Source organism: Falco rusticolus, chromosome 14 (genome assembly GCF_015220075.1).
Source record: "Falco rusticolus isolate bFalRus1 chromosome 14, bFalRus1.pri, whole genome shotgun sequence".
Classification (NCBI taxonomy): Eukaryota; Metazoa; Chordata; class Aves; order Falconiformes; family Falconidae; genus Falco; species Falco rusticolus.
Window position 1 is genome coordinate 22,684,137 of NC_051200.1, and position 20,806 is coordinate 22,704,942.

Below are 20,806 nucleotides of genomic sequence, written 5' to 3' on the forward strand. Positions count from 1 at the left end.
CCGTGTGCGCTCTCCGTGCGCGATCGCTCCCTGCACACTTGCCCCTTGCATGCTTTCTCTGTGCACACTCTCCGTGCACGCTGTCTATGCGCACTCTCCATGCATGCTTTCTCCATGCACTCTCCATGTTCACACTCACTCTCTGTGCACCCTGCATGCACTCCCCACGCATGGTTGCTCTCTGTGCACTCCCTGTGCTCGCTCCCCAGGCTGTGCGAGGTGGTGCCCATGGCCAGGCGTTGCGTGCGGGGCGTCCATGCCGGCTCGGGGAGCGCGCTGGGGAAGCAGAGGGGCAGAAAAAGGGAAGGGAAACCTGAATTCCTATCGCTCCCTGGGCTGACAGGTGGGCACGAGCAGGGTAGCAGCTTTCTGGTGACTTCTCTCCCACGTCCAGCTCCGTGTGAAGGCTCGAGGGTCGCTCCCAAAGCCCGGGACTTTTGGAGAAGTATGCAGTGTCGTCGCTCCCCTGCACCTGCCCCACAGCTGCTTACACACCCTTGCTTTGGCCCTCCAGGAGAGCAATCCCTCTGGCTGCTGCCGCTGCTGCTCCCACCTGGAGCTCAGCCCAGCTCCCCAGTGTCACTGGTGCAGCTGAGGCTGGGAACCATTTTCCAATTAGTCGGTTTTTTACCCAGAACTGTCCAAGGAATCACCCTGGTTCGGCACTACCAATTCCAGGGCTGGGTGGGAAAAGCAGGATTATGTCTCTGAGTGACTGTGCTGGGTGGGTGTTTCCTGCCACAGGAGCGACGCTAGGAAAGGTTGGGAAGGGGGTTTTGCCGTTCTCCTAGAACAATGCTCACCCCTCCGAGGTGCCCCACTGCCATGAATGAGACCCCTCCCCTTGCCACGGTGCCTTTTCCCACCTCGCGGGGTTTGGTTTGGTTTGGTGTCTGCTGAGACACTCTGGTACTGGCACCGGCGGGCAGCTGTCCCAGTGTGCTGGTGGGGCTGTGCCACTGCATCCCACAGGACTGTGGCACTGGGTGACCTTGGGATGCTTGTTGGTGCCTTTGCCAATCCATGGTGCTCGCCTGGCTGGCACATTGGTTCCCCTCATCCCTGGGATGTGCCAGCACCCATCAGCACCCAGCTGGGCTCTGCTGGTGTGAGGGGGTCCGATCCCAAAGGAAACCCACAGGGATCCTGCCTCCTTCTCCTGCCCGTCGGGGCAGTTCGGGCACAGGGGGCACATGGGCACAGCATCCCTGTTCAGAAGGATTCCTGGGCTCTAGATCCCCACCTAAGCCTGTGCCGGGAGAGCCGGCATCGCCATAGCAACCGATCGTGATGTCATCGGCAGATGATGGCAGGGCAGGGACACGGGCAGGCAGCAGGCAGCAGAGCCACAGCACCCTGCCAGGCCAGGGCAGCTCGCCGGCTCAATCCGCCCTCCAAAAAATGGGAATTGTAATATTTATTTTTTCTCTTCCCTCAGTTATTGTCACCTCTGTTGCGTTACGGTGTCACCAGAGCAGTGCCAGGTGCACTGCCTGGACCCAGGGTTTGGGTTAGAAATGGCAGAAACCCGCGGAGCCTCTGCGAGTTGTGCTGCGCACGGGGCAGCGCAGAAATGGATAAATAGAACAAGGAACAGAGACGGATGCATCTCGGGGTGTCGCAAAATGAGGGCGTTTAGGGTCTCGGTTGGAAGCAAACCGACTCCAGAGGTATTTCTTCGTCAATTTTTGGAATTTTTAGATCTTCTCAATAAAAAGTGAACAGACTCCAAAGTGGTTTTTTTTTTTTGTATATATATATTGTTTTTATTTTTGTAACAGAAAGCAAACTGACTCTGGAGGTTTTTAAAATTTTCTTAATAGAAACTGAACTGACTCTGAAGGGTTTTTAAAAATTTTTGTAATAGAAAGTGAACTGACTCGAGCTCTGATTTGAATTTTCTTAATAGACTGAGAACTGACTCTGGAGCTTTTTTTGTTTATTTTTGTAACAGAACATGAAGTGACTCTAGACGTGTTTATTTTAAAATTTTCTTAATACAAATTAAACTCACTGCAAAGGTTTGGGTTTTTAATTTTTGTAATATCAAGTGAACTGATGTGACTATTTTTATTTTCTTAATAAAAAGCGAACTGACTCCGGAGGTGGTTGGTTTTTTTAATAATTTTATTAATAGAAATCAAACTAACTCCAGAGGGGTTTTTTATTATTTTTGCAACAGAAAGCAAACAGACTCCAGAGGTTTTGTTAATTATTTTTTTTTCCGAAAGCGGGCTGATTCCGCCCGCTTCCTTTCCCCCCCAAATCCCCCAAAACTCAAAAAACCCTGTAAAAACTTCCAAAAACTTTCAGAATTTGCAAAAACCTGCCAAAAAACCCCCCACCTTCACAAAAAACTTCAAAAATTGTAAAAAATTTTGAAAAAATTTAAAAACCTACCCCCAAAGGTGACTATTGAGTATTTCAGGGCAGACCCACCGCACGCGGAGCCGCGCGGCCCCCCCGCCGGGTTCCGCCGATCGCTTCCGCGCTCCCCAGCAGCGGGCGGGGGCGGGGCCACGCGCGACCGCTGGGCGGCGCTGTTGGACCGCGGCTGGATCCCGCGCCGAGACAGGGCTGGGGGGGGCGCGGGGGGGGCCGGGCCGTCGGGGAGCTACGGTACCCCGACGGCCGCGCCCCCCGTCCCCCCCGCCTTCCCCTCTCACCGCTTGACTGGGGGGAGATGGTAAAAGGGAGGGGGGTGTCTGGAGGAAAAAAAAAGGTACGCGCGCCCTTTAAGAAGCGAAAGTGGGCGTGTCCCCGCCCCGCAAGGCCCCCCCCGCGCCGCTCAGCGATTGGCCGTGCCGCGCCGGGCTGCCCGCTCCGTTGCCTGCGCGGAGGAGTAGAGCGATCGTCGCGGCGGGCGGCGCCGCTGTGCGGGAGGGGACGGCGGCGGAGGCGGCGGGACGGGAGACGGAGGCAGGCGGCGGGGAAGCGGCATGGGCGCCTGACGCCCGTCCCGTCCCGCCGCCGAGGGACGATGGCGCGGCCCCGCGGCGGGCGGTGGTTGCTGGGCGTCCTCCTCGCCCTGTGCCGCTTGGCCGCGCCGCTCGCCAAGAGCCTGGAACCGGTCTCCTGGAGCGCCGGGAACCCCAAGTACGTGCGGCGGAGGGGGCGCGGGGGAACGGGGGGGGAACCCGCCTCGCACCCCCCCGGCAAAAAAAAAAAAAGTAGGCCCGGGAGAAATTAAAAAAAAAATAATTAAGCAAAACCGCAGGATTTTTGAGGAAAAAAAAGCCCTCCCCGGGAAGCGGCGCGGGCACCGCGAAGAGCTTTGGTCGACGGACGGAGAGGAGCGACCCCCGGCTGGAGTACGGACCTCGCCGAGCCCCGGCTGCTGCGGGCTGGTGCCTTCGGGTTCTGAAAACAATGTACTTCTCGTTTTTACCCCCCAATTTTTAAAAAATTTATTGGCTTTTGAAGGTTTTCTTACCTTTCAATTTTTTTTTTTCATTTTTCAAAAGGTGTTTCGTTTTTTAGATTTTGCCTTTTTTTAACATAATTTTTACCTTTACATTTTTTATTATTTCCTTTTCCCCTGGATGGGGGGAGGCTCCGCCGGCGCCGCCGCCCCTCGCCCGGCCGCGCTCTGGAGGGTGCCGGGGGCCGGATCGCCGCACTCTCTACCTCGCCGACGCTAGAGTTGGATTTATCCCTTTTTTTTTTCTTTTTTTTTTTTAATTATTACTATTTTTTCTGGCTTTTCTCTTTCCAAAGCAAGCCGCGGAGGAAGGCGGGGGGCGGGGGTTGGGCCGGCGTGGGACCCCCCGGCCTGGGTCCGAACAAAGCGGCGGGGCCGCGGCGTGCCTGCACAGCCCCGCTCCGGCTGCGCTGCCGCCCGCTGTACGCACGTATAGATCTGTATGTGCTGTGTGTGCGGACGCGTCTGCCCCGGCGGAGGTAAAGGAACAATGAGAAGGAGCTTTTCCAGCGCGCCGGGCTGAAGGGCAAGGAGGAGGAGGAGTGGAAGGATCGGCCGTGGTCCCCTGACCCGGGATGCTGGTGTCAGGGTGGTGCTGGTAGCCCCTGTGCTGGGGGGCTTGTAGATCTTGTAGATCACAGCGTGTTTGTTGGTGTCGGCCCCTTATCCGTTTAAAAAAAGAAAAAAAAAAAAATCCTGCTTTTGGCTTGATATATTTTCCCCACCACCACCACCACATTTTTCAAAAAAAAAAAAAAAAAAAGAGTTTTTGAACAGTTGGAGAGAACTGAAACAATCTGGACGACATTCCCACTTGGACACTTATATTCCAACCAAATAATTTTTTTTTTTTTTTGGTGAGGGAGGGGAAAAAAAAAGCCACTTTGCAGGCACACGCGTGTGCAGGCACGCTCCCGAGCTTCAGCCAGTGCGTTGTGAAGGCTGGGACGAGGGCTGCCCGAAGTTAAATTCTCCTTCTTGGTGTGGGTTTTTTTTCTCTTCTTGGAGCTGTGGCTGTGAGCAGAAAGAGCCTTTACCGTCGGGAATCGATCTGCTGCTTTGTGACTCTGAGGTGTCAGTGAGAGAGAGGCAAATCCAGAAAAATCCCTTTTGATTTGAAATAAAAGGGCAGCTGGAGGTGGTAGTGGCCTTGGCTGGGTGGCATTGGGGGATGCCATGTCACCCCAGTCCTCTTTACCGTTGGCCTGGGAATTTGGGGGCAGGCGGCCGGCAGGCTGGGAGCCGGAGGGTTGGCATGCCAGTGGCTCCCCCCGTGCTCCCCATCTGCTGGGTGGCTGCCTGCGGTGGTCTCCTGGTGGTACCTCAAGGTGTGTATCCCTCAGTTTGGAGCTGGGTGGCTGCCCGCCCTCGGCACAGCTTTCTGGGTGCCCACCACCCGGCATGGGGACGGCTGCCAGCGGTACTGGGCGCAGGGCAGTGCTGGTGGTGCCCCAGCCCAGCAGTACCCACGGGGATGGGAGAAGGTGGGAAGTGCCCAAAATGTTGGCGTTCCCACCCAGAAATGGCTCAGCCAGGGTGGGACGGGCGCTGGGGAGGATCCCAGCGGCGAGGTGGGAGCCGTGGCTGGGTTTTGCCTTGGTGGTCGCTGTTGATGCCCAGCTGTGGTCCTGCTCGGTCTGACCCTGGAGCCTCATTTTTGGGGTCTGTCTTTTAGGGTCCCCCATTTTCTTTTAGGCCTTCATGCCCCCGCCTCTGACATTTGCAGGTTGCATGGTGTCAAATGCAGTTGAGGAAACCAGTCTGGGGAGTTGCGCGTGGTGTGGGGTCTGGGTCCAGTCTGGGGAAGAGCTGTGCTCTTTGTTAGACCAGGACAGCTCTTCTGCGGAGATCCACGGAAGCCCCCACACGCGCTCACCACCATCCTTGGGGCTCTCCAGCCCTTCCTCCGGCGCTCTGTGGGCAGTGCCGTGCCTGTGCCAGCCCTCTGCCCCGCTTTTCTGAGCTCTAACTCTTGTTTTTAGAATAGAGTGCTAAAGCCTTTAAAAATAACGTTGCTAAGTGGAATTTTCCAACAGATAGAAGAAGAAAGCGTTGCATGTCTGGCATTGGTGGTATCACTGTAAATAAGGAAAATATTTTTCTGCCCTTTCCTCCCCTGGGCAGCTTGGGGCCGCGCGTACAAAGCCTGAACTTATAACTTCACTGGGGCATCACCGGCAGGTTCCTGATCTCGTGGTGGTTATCGGAGGGATGCTGATAACACGTCCGATGGAAGGAATGATTTCCTAATCGAGTTAAGACTGGCTTAAGCTGTAGCGCCGTGTGCTGTGCTGGGGAAGCGTTCCCCTTGGCTCCTAGGTGCGTGGCCAAAAGCCAGCCCTGGAATCATCACTGTCTCCTTATTGTGAATAATTCTGTGTTTTTTTAAGGGGAAAAATGTAGGCCTGGAGATGCTTTTGCCGGATAAAAGGTGGTAATTGTCACAAACCTGTGCTTGGGACCAGCTGAGGCTGAATTAGATCCCCCTGAGTGAGCTTTCCCTAGGATGGCTGTGGAGCCCCAGGATGGGCTCTCGGGGAGCCAATATGGTTTTAATTTTATTCCACTGTGTCACTGGGGGGGTGGAGGGTGCTGCTGGGATTTAATCGGCCCCTTTGCTGCTCAGCTGGGGGGTTGGTGGAAGCGTGCTCTTGTTGGACAGCCAGGAATTGCAGGAGAAATTCTGGCTAAATCCTTTCTGTACTCCCTTGGCTGTAATTTTGGAGAAATATTGACCCTGGTGGGCTCCTGTGCCGACCGTTAAAAGGAAGCATTCCTAATAAAATATGGTTTGGAAAATTCATTTCAGGCTGGAATTTGCCTCTCCAGAAAGTATTTTAATAAGGAGGTGGGGGAAATGGGACACATCATCCGCGCAGCTCTGAAGAGCGGGTCGTTTCGGCTCCGCTTTTCTCTCTTTATATGAAGTTTTACTCGGCCCCACTTGCTTGCTAGCTGTGCGGAGCCGCGCTGCAACTTTCTAAAAACAAAATAAATGCATTTATGTAAAAAATAAATAAAATAGGCAGGGCGAATAGGGGAAAACCAGACAAAAGTCTAATCCTTTGTGGTATTTTTATTTTGTCTTTAATGGCGTTATGGTGTCCTATTGAATTCTGTAAGCACTGAGTTTGAAGCCTGGTGTATCTTTGCCGTTTTTAATGCCTTTTACGGGAGACAAAGTGCTTGCTGGAAGGTTGTTTCCGAGGGGAATGGCTGGCCTGGAGCTCTGCATCGGTGGGCTCACACTTGTCGGAGCAGATGTAATTTAATTACTGTACCAGTGGGCACATGAGGCGCTTCACAGTATAAGGAGTTGGGAAATAATGAAAGCATGCTGCTTATTTTTAATTAAGAGCCACGTTTGGCTGGCTGAGCCATCAGAGACTCCCCCTTCCTGGGGAGAGGTGGGGGCTCCGTTGGGTGTGGATGGTACCGAGAGGGATCCGATGGCCCCTGCGCATGCCTCTGCCTCCCTGGCTCTTGGCTCCATCTCCAAAGGCTGCCGGGGGCTGGGCGAGCCTGGGTGCTCTGTGTCCTGGTTGGAGTTGCCCTCTGGAGTGAGTGGAGGATCCCTTTCCAAGCCTGCCAGGCGGTTGTGGCTGGGTGGGTGCTGGGGGACCCTTTGCTGGGTGCTGGGCTGAGTGCACCCCCAGCATGGAGGGCTCCTGCTCTCGCTCTCCGCAGGGCAGAGCCCCCGTGCCTGGCCATGTGGCAGTGACGAGCAAGGTTACTCTTCTTGCTGTGCCTGGGGAAAGGAGCACCCAGGGCTCCTTGCGTGTTGTTTAGGAATGACTTCATTAACTTAAATTAAAAAAAAAAAAAAAAAGTGAAGGCAGCGCTGCGGCTATTGCAGTAGCTGGGTAAATACCACTGGATTCTATAAAATGGATTTAACTGCTTCCTTTAAAAGAAAAAAAGAGCCGTGATGGGGTGGCTGATTGATTGTAAAAGGAGCCGTAGCTTTCTCCAGAGCAAAACAGCTGCTGCAGCTCCTGGAGCCGCATGGCAGCGGGGACGAATGGGGCTTTTGTGCCTGTTCTGGCTGTGGAGGGCTGGAGGGAGCTGGCAGGGGGCTGCTTCCCTCCGCGGCCGCACCTGAGCGGCTGCATCGCTTTTAGTTTTATAAGCTGCTCCAGGGATCCCTATTCCAAACAGGCTGCGTGCAGCAGGGTGGGATGTGCCCTCATGTGGTGCAGCCCTGGCTGGGTGGGCAGGGGTCCCCCTGCCGAGCGGCTTTACGGGGTGGGCAGGGGTGTTTGCCCCGAGCAGCTCTACGGGGTGGGCAGGAGTCTCCCCCCCCAAGCAGTTTTATGGGGTGAGCTGGGATTGTCCCCCCTGAGCAGCTTTATAGGTTGGGTGGGAGTCCCCCCAAGCAGCTTTATGGGGTGGGTAGGGGTCCCCCATGAGCCCCGCACATGTTTATACGGGTCATGGGGATTGCAGCCAGCCAGTGTGCATGTGCAGCCTCTTGCACGACACGTCGGGAACGTTTGGGTTGTCCCCTGGAAACTGGGGGCTTGGCGATAGGGAAGACCCCTTCTATCCACGTAGGATTTGTGGGTGCTGCTGGCCCCACGGATCCCTTGTGGCTCTCTGGTCCCTGCCCCGCTGGCAGGGCACCCCATCATCAGCACAGCAGCGGCAGCACTGCCGGGAAGCGCTGGGGTCCGGTGGGAATACATCTTGTACCGATCAGTAGCACATGCTACTTGGAGTCTGGCAGCTGAAACAGGGTGGGGAGAAACAAAGCTGAAATCCATTCTGTGTCTAATTAATGATTGCTTGTATCGGGAGAGCAGGAGGAGGACTCTGGGCTCTGCGCTATCTCGGCGTCACATCTGGGCAGGAATGTGGCGGCCATGCTGCGGGGCTTTTGTTGTGCTTGCCTCAAAAGAGCCGGGGTCCTTTCTGGTGCTTTCTGACGCTTTTTCTGCTTCCATCCCTCTCTCTGGGGCAGGTGGTGTGGCAGAGAAACCTCCTCCGGCAAGCAAGGAGGGGTGCTGGGGGCGTTTCGCCTGCTCACAGAGAGGTTCGGCACCCCTTGGCACGCACCCGGCATCCTTCGCGGAGGTTTTTCTTGCCCCTTGTGTATTGTCTCCGGTCGGAGCACTGGTGCTCTGCTTGTGGCTGTGCCGGAGCCTCGGGATCCTGGTGCTCCCGGTTCCGCCAGCCTGTCTGGGCTTGGTCCCTGATGAGTTGGACAAGCCGGGGCTAAACGTCCTGCTTGGTTAGGCTGGGTTTGGGCACGGGGTGGGGTTTGCACGGCCCCCGCGCTTTCGGGGAGCAGGGTTCTTCCTCTGGGGCTGGAGCCAAACCCTGTGGAGGCTGTGGGTGATGCCTGGAGGGGAAGGTGGGCTCCAGCATCCCCCTCCCTGGGGAGGGCCAGGGGATGGGGGGACAGGTTTGGGGGGTTACTCGCAGTGTTTCAGCGAGCGGTGGCTTCTCTGCTGCGAGTTCTCCCCACCGGCACCCCCGGGCAGGATCAGAACCCGGCTCAGGTGCCGGCGTGGCACCCCGGCCAAGCAGAGCAGCTGCGCTTCAAAAATGCCAGCTATTTATAACCCTGGCTTGGCTGCTCTGGAATAACCTTTTCCTAGCCGCAGCCGGCCCTTCCCAGGTGGGCTGCTCCGCCTTTCCGAGGCCGTGGCACTGGGCTTTGCTGTGGGGGCTGCATGGAGAGCTGGAGCAGGGGGGCTTGTTAGTGTTCATCCGTGAGCTGCCCTCAGTGTTTTCCAGGGGTCTGTCCTGCCGCGATGCTGTGCTTGTGCGTATGTCCATGTGTGCCGTGTCTGGTGGGCTTGGGCTGCAGTGAGAGGCTTCGTGCCAACGCGGTTGGATGCGGGTTGGCTCTCGGTGATGCCACCATGGAGGTGCTGGGGACAGGATGCCCAGGGGATGCTGAGTGACGAGCTCTCTGTCCCAGCACCTTCAGGCTGGCGTTGCAGAAGTGCCTTCCTCGTGATGGCCAGGCCCCTCTCCCCTGCAGAGGCCTGGGGTGTGTGCCGTCCCTGCGAGGGGGGTCCTGGCTGGTTTTGGTGGCACCTGAGCCTGCCTCAGTGCTCCACGTGCCGTGATGGGAGATGAGTGTCCCTTTTCCCGGCAATCCTTTCCTTGTGGCTGGTGGCTCCCTGGCTTGCAGCACGATCCCAGCCTCAGGAACAGTCTGCTCCGCCTGGCTTTCAGCATCAAATGGCTTCTAAGTAGGTGCTTCAGAAAAAGCATTTTTGCAGCTTATCAGCTATAAATACCCTTACACCATTAATATTGATCACTGAGCGTTTGTGTGTTTTCCTTCTCGTTAAGGCTGGGAAACGTCAGCGGCTGCACGTGCATTAGTGCAAGGCTGAGGCTCGACACTGTCCTCTCTTTGCTCCCGCTTTGAGTGTTTTAATGGGTTTTTCTGAAACCTGTAGTGCAGTCTGGCGCGTGGGCTGTCGCGCGGGGACGGCAGCCTGGGGTCTGGTGGCAATGCGGAGTGATGCTCGGGGACGCAGTGATGCTTGGGGATGTGGTGGTGCTGGGCTCTGGCGTTCTTTGTCTGGGCTCACTGTAGTATTGCAGCCGAACGCGAGGGGGAGGTTCGCAGCCCCCCCGACTCCCACTGGCGTTTTGGGGAGCAAATTACTGACGGGCGTCGGAAGGGGGAGTGGGCGCAAAAGCACTTCCCGCCTTAAGACAGGGTGTGGCCGGTCCTTGCCCGGGTGGGGGTCCAGGGTGGGCTCCCCCGGTGCCAGCAGGGGTGATGGCGTGCCCTGCCTGCAGCCGGGCAGGCAGCATATGGAAAGGATCTGGGTGTAATATCCCGGGCTGTAGCGCGGCTTTGCTGAAGAGGCCACTTCAGCAGGGGACGCGGCGTGGTTAGTCCTCCCGGCTGACACATCCCAGGCTTTCCTCAGACTTGAAAGAGCTCGAGTTTGCCTTTGAATCTGAGGATTTATAGCCCTTTTAGGCTCTCCAATAAAAGCACGGCTCCTTCCTCAGATAGAGCCCACCGTCTCCCTCCTCCGGGCTCATTATCCTGGGGATTTGTGTTGCTTGCTCTCGCTCTGTTGTTCACTGCCGCTGCTTTCTTCAGATGTGCGGCCGAGAACTTCAGAGCATAAAAGAAGAGTTGGAGGAGCTGCGGGTCCTGGCCGCGCTGCCAGGATGTGGTCCCTGCCATGGTGTTGAGCAAAGGCGGCTCTGGACCCAGCAGCGCGTGGGGAGAGGACCCCTCACCTGACGGTGCTGGGGGTATGCCAGCATCTTGCCCTGCAGCTGGGGAGCATCACTCCCCCGGGCCCCGTCTGTTCCCGGTGGTTCCCCTGCCATCCCTCGAGGGCTGTGAGCAAACCAGGGTGCGATGCTGTCCCGCTGGGTGCAGGGTGTGCACCCAACCCCTCGGCCTTGTCTTGGCCCATGTGGGCACTTAAGCATCCTCAGCCCTACAGATCATGTCTGCTTTATGCAGGCACGTCAAGCCTCTAACTGTTTAAAGAGAGGCTTAGGAAAGAGTCCAGAGAAACGACATAATAATTATTGTATTACAAATTGTTTCCTTTAATGGGCCCTGTTGGATCGCTCAGTCTGCTAAACACATTGTGCCCTCCCCCAGCCCCGTGCTGCCGCGGCCCCTTTCCACCGCTCCAGCCTCCCCTCACAAACCCAACCCTGCTGGAAAATTCCTCTGGCCGAGGAGCCCGGCTGGTGGGGGGCTGTGTGGGGACCCCCTCGGGGGCTGCGCAAGGTGAGGGGTGGCCCTGTCGCTGAGGAGGGGTCCTCTCCCTGCGGAGTGGGTGGTGGTCCCAGCCCCTTCCCGTGCTCTGGGGCATTGTATTGCCTTGGACCGTGCCGTATCCTAAGGGATTTCAGGGCGGTGGCACCTCCAGCTGATGCTGGGGGCTGAAGGGCATCTACTTGCCATGCAGAAACCTCTGCCGTGCCGGCACCGGTGCCATGGGATAGGCAGAGCAAGCTCCCTGCCCTTCCCCGGCATTTCGGTGCTGGCGTGGGGGCGGACGGCTCCCAGGCAATTTTTTGGCAGCTCCCACCCCTGAGAGCTGTGGGGTGTAAGGAGAGGAGCCACCAGCGGCAGCGCGAATTTCTTTGTTGCCCCCAAAGAATAAACGTGTTGGAATTAAGCAGCAGGTTACGTTTCTTCAAGGCCGAGCAGCAAATATGTTTTAAATTTGGCAGCCGGCAGCGGAGAGCGGGTGGGAGAAATTTTCCAGGTATTGCGTTACACTTTCCCCTAAAAGGGCTCTGCTTTGGGGCTGGGGATTAAAGGCAGGAGAGGAGGGGGCAGCCGTGGGGCCGGGGGAGCAGACCCCCTTCTTTCTTACGTGCTCAGAGCCCCGTACGCTCCGGCACGCTCCGGTGGGCACGGGGATGGGATGCTCACCCTGGCTGACTCGGGCCCTGCTCGGGGGATGGCCGGGATGGATTTTTGGGCTTCCTCCCTCTGGGTGTGATGGGAAATTTCCACCTGGCTGTGGGCACCGCCCCGCTCCGACGGCCTGCCGGGCTCTGCCTTGCCCTCCTCTCCTCTGATGTCTTTAATAAATGTTTCATGCAAGAGTGAACCTGGGTTCCACTCCCAGCACGGCACTGGGGCTTGGCCAATTAGTCAGTTATTTTGGAGGAAGAGATATTAAATTATTTATTTTTTTTTTAATCTCAGGCCAGTGCATCAGCTGCAGCCCCTCTCCTGTGGGAAGCGCTGGGGTGGGGGGCGAGCTGCGGGGGCTTTGCATGATCTCTGCCGTAGTGACCTCTCCCTGCAGCCCATGAGCTCCGGTGTGTCCCCACTGTGTTCGGGATGGGGAGCTGCCCCTTGCAGCAAGCAAGAGATGGGGTCTTGGCAGCTGCCTCTGCTCTGGCTCGCACCCTGTGCCCCCTGCACCTGGCTGTCCCCCCCGCCCCAGTGTGTCCCTGGGCGGCCAGGCGGGTGGTCCATGAGCATCCCCTCTGGAGCTGGCACTGGTGCATCCCATTGTTCCCAGCTTCCTTCGCAGTGGGAGGAGGAGATGATGCTTCCCCAGGAGGTGGGGAAGAGCTGTCCCCGTGCCGTCTGGGGGTGCAGAGCCCCCTTCCCTCTTGCTGGGCAGAGCTGAGGGGGCCAGGGAGCAGGGGCCCATCCAGATTGGGGTTGCGGGAAGGTGTTCAGAGGTGTGAGGGACTGGAGGCAGCTGGAATTTCCCCTTCAGCTGTGTTTGGTTTTAGATTTGTATTATTCTTCTTCGTGTAAATTCTGCCAGGGCACGGTCTGGTTGCGCACCCCTGCCTGCGCATCCCTGCCGGTGTGTGCTTGCCGGTGGCGTGCCTCGCTACCCCTACGCGCCCGTTAGCTGTAGCTAATTGCCGAAATAATTTGGGCAGCAGCAGCCCGGCAAGGAAGCAGTGCCAGGCCAGGGCTGGTGGAGGAAGGGGAGAGGAGGGTCCCTTGTGCAGCCGTGTCTCCTGGCCTTGCCAGCCCTCTCCCACCCCTCTGTCCTGCACCGGTATGGCCGGCTTTGCGCCTTTTGGTAGTGTTGCTACAGTAGAACTTTTTCCTATTTTCTTTTCTTTTTTTCGCTTGCCCAAGCTACAGGAAAACTTGTTGTTGGGGTTAGGGGATGAAGGAAAGCCTGCTCGTGTGATGTTGGGGATGGTGGCACTGATTTGGCTTGGTGTTCCCTCCCTGCCAAACGATGGGTGCCGCATCCTGGGGGGAGGCTCTGCAGGGCCACCCTAAGAAGAGAAGGAGTTTGGCTGCGAGCACTTGGAATGGCACGTGATGGTGCACAGGCCAGCTACCTGGCTTCACGTCTTGGGCTTTTCCCTCCTGTGTTCTTTTGCAGAATTAAAATTTCTTCCCCAAAAGGCCAGGGAGGATGGCACCCTGGCATAACAGTGGGGAGCAGCCAGTGCCCCCCCAGGGACCGGGCTCCAGTGACCACCTCACATGGCTGGGGACAGAGGGGGTCCCGTGCGAGTTCCTTCCCAGGAGTGGTTCCCAATCCCAGGGAGGTTTAACATTTGGTGATGCTTTTGATCTCTGCCCTGACTTGGTTAGCGATGGGTGCTGCTTCCCTAATTACCCCCTTCATGTGGGGCTGTGCTGGTTGTTTGTGCTTACCTGGTCTCTCTCTCAAGAAAAAAAAAATACCCTGCAAGGGTGTGTGCGGGGTGGGGGAGCACAGCGTGCTTTCCCATAGCATGCAGGAATCCTACAGTGCTCTTCATATAGCCCTGGGTGCTCCCACCCACGGCAGGCAGTTTCATGCTCCTTGGCTGGTTTCATAACATCCAGGAGAGGCACGAAAGCCTTCCCAAACCACCTCCCTTTGCTGTGCGTGGAGCCCATGCGCTTGGGAAGGCAGGTGGGGGTGCCCCCACTTTCAGGGTGCCAGGCAGGCAGCGGTGCTGGGGGTTCGCTGGTTGTGCCACCCGTCCAGGGAGCGCCGGTGCCCGCCTAGCATCCCTTCTTGGCTGGGTTTTACTCCTTTCGGGGTGCAGGCTGCTCGCTGTGCCTGGGCAGTGGCAGGGAGAGTGGGGGCATTCCTGCTGTCCCCAGCCTGGGGAGGGGCATCAGGGATGGGGAAGGGCTGCGTGGGATCCCCCCGGTTCCTGCTTTCTGAGACGAGGCCCTTTCCTCCTTAATTTTCCTCTTTGAGGATGGAGCCGCGTGGGTTGAGGATGGAGGCGCATGGACCATTCCCGCAGAGCTCCCAGGAGTTCATCCGTGCCTGTAAAGCAGCTGGGGGTTTGTAAAGCATCAGACTTGCAAAGTAAAGCATTAATGTGCTGCTGCATCATACCAGTGCACAGATGGAGCAGAGAAATTTTTGTATTGCTTATCCGAGAGCGCTTTCTCCTTAAGGTACCTGCAAGTGCCTGTCCCAGGTGTGCCCAGTTCACCCCGTGTGCCTGCAGCTGGGCAGGAGGCACCTTGCCTGCCCTGTGCTCTGTGTTGGGACAGCCTCTGCTGCCTACTTCGTGTCAGGGAGGGGGTGAGAATCCCTTCCCTAGTTTGTTACAGAGATTTGTTGATAGTACGAATGGTTTCCTTACATGAGGGTGGGGAGCGGGTGACAGATACAAGAGCAGTGGGATAATTGCTTCCAGATGCTGCCTCCCTTCCTTGCTGGGACTGTGGGTGTTCCAGTGCCCTGCCAGCTCCAGTGAGCAAAACCAGGGAGTCAGCCCAAAAAACAGGGCTGGCCTGAGCAGTTTCAAACAACTTGGGATGCGATGGCCCTTGATTTCACGGCATCTTCTGGCAGCCGGCGTGGTCCTGAGCGGCGGACACGAGGCTTTCCTCGTTCTGCCCACCCCTGAGCTCGGGCTTGATGAGAAATGCATGGGATGAGAAATGGGAATGGGGACGCGATCCGGAATTGGCAGCAGCGGCTGCATTGTGCACTGCAGGCGGCTCTCCCGGATCCGCACCAGAGGAGACTGCCTCTGCTGCGCCCGGCTTTGCCGCGGCTCGCTCCGCCTTGGGATGCTTGTGCTGTAAACACCGCGTTTTTTGGCATCCGGACTTACTTGCAGAGAACATCCTTGCTAGCGATACTATTAATGATTATTTATTGGTTCTTAATGCCAAATAATGTAAACATCTAGCTAACGCAGCACACGTGTTGCCCATGCAATGCAACATCTCCGAGTGCTTGGTGTTGGGTCTCAGTGCTTTATGAGTTAGAAGGAGGCAAATGGTGGGTTGTTTTGATAAACTCCCCTGAAGGGATAGATTCTTGAAGGGCTTTGCTGCTGACCTTCTTGTTAATTACTGCTCTGCAGCGCCGGGAGGACCAGCTGAAAGGGAGTAATGAAGCATTGTCATCCGGCGCGCTCAGCCTGGCCAGGGCCCCGTGAGGAAAACGCCTCCTCCCTGTTGCACCGGGGATGTGTGCGCCTCTCTGCATATTTATCAAGCTGGTTCCCCGTGCCTGGTAGATCTGAGACTCGACTCATAAGACCTCTTTTAAGGTTACGGTTCTGACCTTGATTTACACCAGCAATGGGTGTCGATGCAGGATTTTTTTTCCCCAAGGTAACCGCAGTAGAGGTAAATCTGGCTGATGATAAAGGTGCAGTGGAAGAAAAGGGAGCAACATGTCTTGCCAGCGTGTTCTGGCGATGGGCACGGGTTTGACTTCCTTGTGTTTCCCCCTGCTTTTTTAGCCCCAGACAAACCTGGGTAGGAAGGAGAAAGGAAGATGTGAACAGAGGAAAATTCCCTAGTCCTGTGATTTCTGTAGTGCTTCTGAAGGTGAGAGTTGAGTCACTTTGCCTGGTACCAGCTCAGCAATTCCACCTTGTCCCCGGAGTGTGTCTGAAGTCACGCAGGGAGAAATAATGCTCGGGGTTAAAAATAGATGCTGACAATAGGAAAGGAGGACTGGAAAAGCTCCGTGTACAGGGGAGGTGGACAGAGCCCAGCAAAAGGCATCAGGATTGTGCGCTGCTCGAGCTGGGCTTTAATGGCTTAGGCTGGAATTAAACCTCGGTTGCACTTGTTGTAACCTGGAGCGGATTTTGCTCTTGGGCTTGGATGTCAGTCAGTCAGCCTGGGGGGAGAGTGCCTCTGGTTTCAAGGGTCTTGCAAAAGTTTGTTAGTGAGGGTGCAGTGCTGTTGGGGCCAGGGCTGGGAGGAGAAAGCAGCTCGTTAAATCCTAATTGTTCGAGGAGGGCAGGTGGGACAGGGCTTTGGCAGAGGAGAGCCTGGCACAGAGTGGCAATGTTCCAGCTCCCCTGGCATTTTTTAGGACTGATCCGGAGAGGGAGGGACTTAAACTCCATATGCTTTGTTTTCCAAGCTGGGATGCACAGTCCTGCCGGTGCCCAGAGTGCTTTGTCAGGCTGTCCCAGTGCCACCAGCAGCCGCCTTGCTGAGAGTGGGGTGTGCAGGGTGCTGCTTGGCCGGGGATGGCGGCGGTGCCAAGGAGAGGGTGCTGAGCGGTGCAGAATTCCGCAACCCTTGCCTTGCCCGAGGCTTTTGTTAAAGCTCATTAAAACCATCTGTGGTTACCAGAGCCTGACCAGAAAGCCTGGGCAGCAGCGGAGGCTGGGGCAGACCGAGTCCCTGTCCCCATGGTGGGGACACGGCCAGCGCTGTCCCCCCGGGGTAACTGCCAAGCAGCGGGCGGGAGGAGACGGGGTCACAGCTCCTGCTGGAGCGGGACCAGGAGCGATTCCGGCTTCTCTCTTAAGGCTTTTTTCTTTCTCTCCTGTTTCTTTTCCTCTGGCAGCCTACTCTGCCCTCTCCACCGCACGAGATGCTGCGAGTACAATAGGGCTGCGAGGTGGGGCGGGAGGGTGGAAGGAGATGAAAGGGGAAAAGTAAAATTGAAGCATGTCTGGAAGGGCATTTTGATGTAAATGGGACTTTTTGATAGACTTTGAGAGACACCGGCAGAAAGGGCACCGGCCCCCTTCAGTGCGCTGAGCGCTGGGCTCAGCTCTTTCATTTACTTGGAGAAAAGGGCATTTTTTCATCCCCTCTTGGGTGCACCCACAGCTCCTCCCCGTCCCCATCCCCGCGCGCGTTCTGGTGTGGAGCAGCCCTGTGTGCGTTTCTTAATGAAGTCAAACAAGTAGAGAGTCCTGTTCAAAATGGGAAAGTAGCGGCAGAACCTCGGGAAAGGGAGATGGCTTCTTGCCAGCCGAGTGGGCAAACCAGGGGTGGTGGTGGGGGGCATGGCTCCATCCCACCTTCCTTGCTCCAGCAGCTGCTGCCAGCTGGTCCCCTCCCTGGGGAGGGCGCGTGTTTGATCCGCTCTCATCCTTTTGATCCCAGCCCTCGTCCTTGGCATCGTCTCGGCAGCTCTCCTGTGTTCGTGGAGTTGTGGCTTCATTGTGAGTCATCCTCCTTCCTCTCTGCTGCTTTTTTATTTTTCCCTTTTCCTTCTCCTAAGAGAGCACTTACTGAAAGGAAGCAGCACATTCATCCAGGAAACAAGAGCACAATAAACACCCGCCATTTATAGTTTAAAAGGCATCTCCGTCGTGGTTGTCACTGCTGCGTTGATAGACAGTGGTGAGGGGTGGCTGCTGGTGTCGGGGAGCCGGGGGTGCTCCCTGTGCGCATCAGCCCCAGGGTCCCTGGTCCTGCCCAGTGGTGGGGAGCCCTCGGTGGGGGGTGTCACTGGTCTCCTGTTGCCTTCCCATGTGCTCGTATGCTTCTGCTTGGCAGCTAGTGACCCTGCCAAGGCGAGAGGAAGAGGAATGAGGACAGCGCTGCTCTCTGAGTCTGACAGGTCCAGGGGACTGGGAGGGGAGAACCGGGAAGGTCGGTCGGAGCTGGCATCGCATGTCCCCGTGCCGTCGCAGGTGATGGGTAGCCCAAGAGGAGACCTGTCACTTCTCATCTCCATGTTGTCAGCTGAGCCCGTGGCTGAGCTCGTGTCCTCCCTGCACCTCCCCGCTGCTGTGTTCGCCTTCCTTCAGTTGTTGTCCTGCGCACCAAGCTGTCGGCAGTCCGAAAATTTACTACTGGTATAAAACCATCAAAAACCAGAACTGTTAGTCTGTAAAAATGGCAAGGCGATTGCAGGGAAACTTGTTTCTTCCTCTGACAAACTTCTGAGTCAGTCCTTTAATCTCTAATGTAGGTTTATGGTCATCTTTATTGAAATGCTTGGCTCTGCAAAGGATTGACATGTATGACCATCATAAACCAGGAGTTATGGGAGCCCAGAATTGCCTTGATGGTCCAAGTGTCTGCAGGAAGCATTTTTAAAATCCGTAATTGGGATTTATTGGCCATTGTGGCTGAAACTGTCAGTAGAAAATAAAATAATCAGCTCGGGACTTTCCCCCCCCCCTCCCCCCCCCCCCCCTTGGCATGTGACTCCTTCCACATATTCTTAAATCATTCTCTGTCTTGCCTACATACTTAATGCCTTTGTACCTGGGGGACTGTGGGTGAGAGGAGGGGTGTCCAGCCCTGGTTGGTGCTGGGTGCCTTGGCTCCCATCCCTGCCTGGGGCAGGTTCCCCATGCCCTCCTGTTCCCGCACACCCCCCTGCCTCCCCGTCCTGGGCAGGCTGAACATCTAGTTGGTGCGGTCACAGCCATGGGTGTGGTGGATGTGAACAGGGGGACTGGAACACTGTGTGTGCCTGGAGGAGGCACCTCAGCTGGTTTCTCGCCTGCATTAGCTGGGTCCTGTGAGTGACACATGCTTTTTGGGGTTGTTTTGTTGTTAGAGATGTACGTAACAGGAACAGTATGCTGTGGAAAGGCGGCCTCCTTGGGTCGATCGGGAAGGGTGCAAAGAGGCTCCTTGTGCCTGCTTGTGGGAAATGGAGACTGCCAGGACCTTTATCACTCAAACTATCAGTTTCCATCGAGTTACAACAGTACTGACACCAGTGCATGAGGCCAACTGCACATTCTTCTATAAGACAAGTAATCTATGCCAGAGCCGCAGAGGAGCCTGCGTGGTTCGCTGGGTGGCATGGGCTATGCTACAGCTGCATTAGCCCCGCTCGGTGTTAAAGCAAACCTCAGTGCTCTGTAGCTTCTCCTTGCGTAGGACCTTGGTGTTAAATCTCTTGCTTTTTCTTTTTTGGATAAGCTAAACCCCAATGTTTTATGGGTTTTCCCCCCAGTGTTTTTCCAGTCTTTGAATCATTTCTGTGCTTTGCAGCTGTTCCCCATCCATGTCTGATGTCTGTGGCTATGGGTGGGCAGCATCACTTGTCCAGGCTGTGGGTGGGCAGTATCGCTCTTGCTGGTGCCTGGTGGTTCCCTGCTCGTGGGTGCAGGATGCATCCTGTGCTCCCAGCATCCAGAGGCAAAATTCTGACCCAGCCCTGAGCATCTTCCCAACCCTTCCCTGTTATCTGCAGCTGCCAGTTTGCTCTCCACTAACCTGTGACCGCAAACAACACCCGACAGTGCCGGGTCCTGAGTTAGGCTGAAATAGTCTGCTCGAGTTGATAAAAATCTCTGTTTCTGTTTTGTTTAACAAATATCTTCCTTAATGGCAGAGCTTTTTGTTAAGCTTTCTCATATTATCATCACGCTTAATCATGCAGGGTGTCTTCTAAAAGTACTTTTTTAAAATGCCAGTTTTCATCCAGGTTTTAAAATTGAAATTCATTTTTTATCCAGAAGCAGGATATAAATGACTCTACTAAAATTAGATTAATCCTAATAAGAATGTCAGTTATCATTTCTGAATACATTAAATTTTTTTTTGAAATTTTACATGCCTCTTTAGCTATAATTGCTAGTGTAATTTCTTACATAGACATGGTGTGTCCTCACGGTTGACAGAAATACTTAATGCAATGTCGACACCGCAGTAAGTTCCAAATTAGTGCGTTGCAGTCGCTGAAAACGTTTTGAACTTTCTCCTTAATAAGTTAAAAAGAAAAAGCACCTTAAATGCAAGCAAGGCTACAATGTATTTAGCTCGTCCGAGTAAAGCAGGGCGGTTGGAGGGTGGAGCCCTTCAGAACGGAGGACAGAGGAGAGGAAGGGCTGAGGGTCCCCGGGGGACTGCAGGGGTGATTTGGGGTCCAGCAAGCAAGAGCAGGTGGTGAGGTTTGTGTGGAGTGGGGGCAAGTCCTGCCTGGGTCCTGGGGGCTGCAGGGCAGGACTAAGGGGGTTCTACAGCAGCACTTGTGCTCAGTTTAAGGCATGGGAAATAATGAAACCCTTTCCTGATGGATGTGCCGAAACCATCCCTGCCCGGCGCGTGCACGGTGGGCGTTTGATCTCTGCTTTCGCAGCTCCGGTTGCTTGGAGTGGTGGTGCTCAGCGTTGGGGTTTGCTGGGAGCGTGCCACCCGGTTGCAGCCCTCTGCGAACATCTGCCGGTGGCGTGCGTCCTCTCAGCACCCAGACCCCCTCGCCCGGCCTGCAGCTGGGGGCGTACGGGGGGGACAGCGGGGGGACAGCCGCGTGCCCGGAGCCGGGCAGACCCCAGCAGCCCCATTCATGCAGCGGGTGCTTTGCAATAAACTCCCTGCTGCAGTAAAAGGGTTGGCAGCATCAGCCCTCTCGTGGCTCCCAGCACTGTGGCATGGCTGCGATGTGTCCCCAGCTTGGTGGCACAGCGTGTGGTGGGGTGAGGACCGCAGCGGGAACGCCTGAGCTAGCGGGATTTTGGGGCAAGGCTCTGGGGAATCGCATCTGGCAGCAAAGCGGAGGGGGAGGATGTGGTTGGGGGGAGACTTGGGTTTCTCCTGCGGCATCTCGTCAGCCTTCTTCCATGTGCGTGGGTGGCAAGTTGGAGGTTTTCGACTCTAGGAGGGGGAGGGTGGGAGCGCTCCCTGTCCGCAGGCAACTGGAAACTGCTGCGCGTTGGGCCGGCGCTGGAGCGGCCGGCTGGTGCTCTATCCTCCTCCCCAGGCCCAAGGGCTGGTTTATTTTTAGGTTTAAACCCCGAGCTTTCCTTAGCATCTTG

General features: G+C 56.1%; 1 protein-coding gene across 1 annotated transcript in view; it reads left to right on the forward strand.

Annotated features, from left to right (window-relative positions):
• Positions 1 to 2,859: 2,859 nt before the first annotated feature.
• The window catches only part of EFNB1 (ephrin B1), a 54,784-nt gene continuing 36,837 nt past the window's right edge, over positions 2,860 to 20,806 (forward strand). Inside the window, exon 1 of the mRNA XM_037408311.1 lies at positions 2,860 to 3,096. Within this exon, the coding sequence (XP_037264208.1) occupies positions 2,981 to 3,096 (116 nt within the window). The 5' untranslated portion in view covers positions 2,860 to 2,980. The remainder of the gene's footprint in view (positions 3,097 to 20,806) is intronic.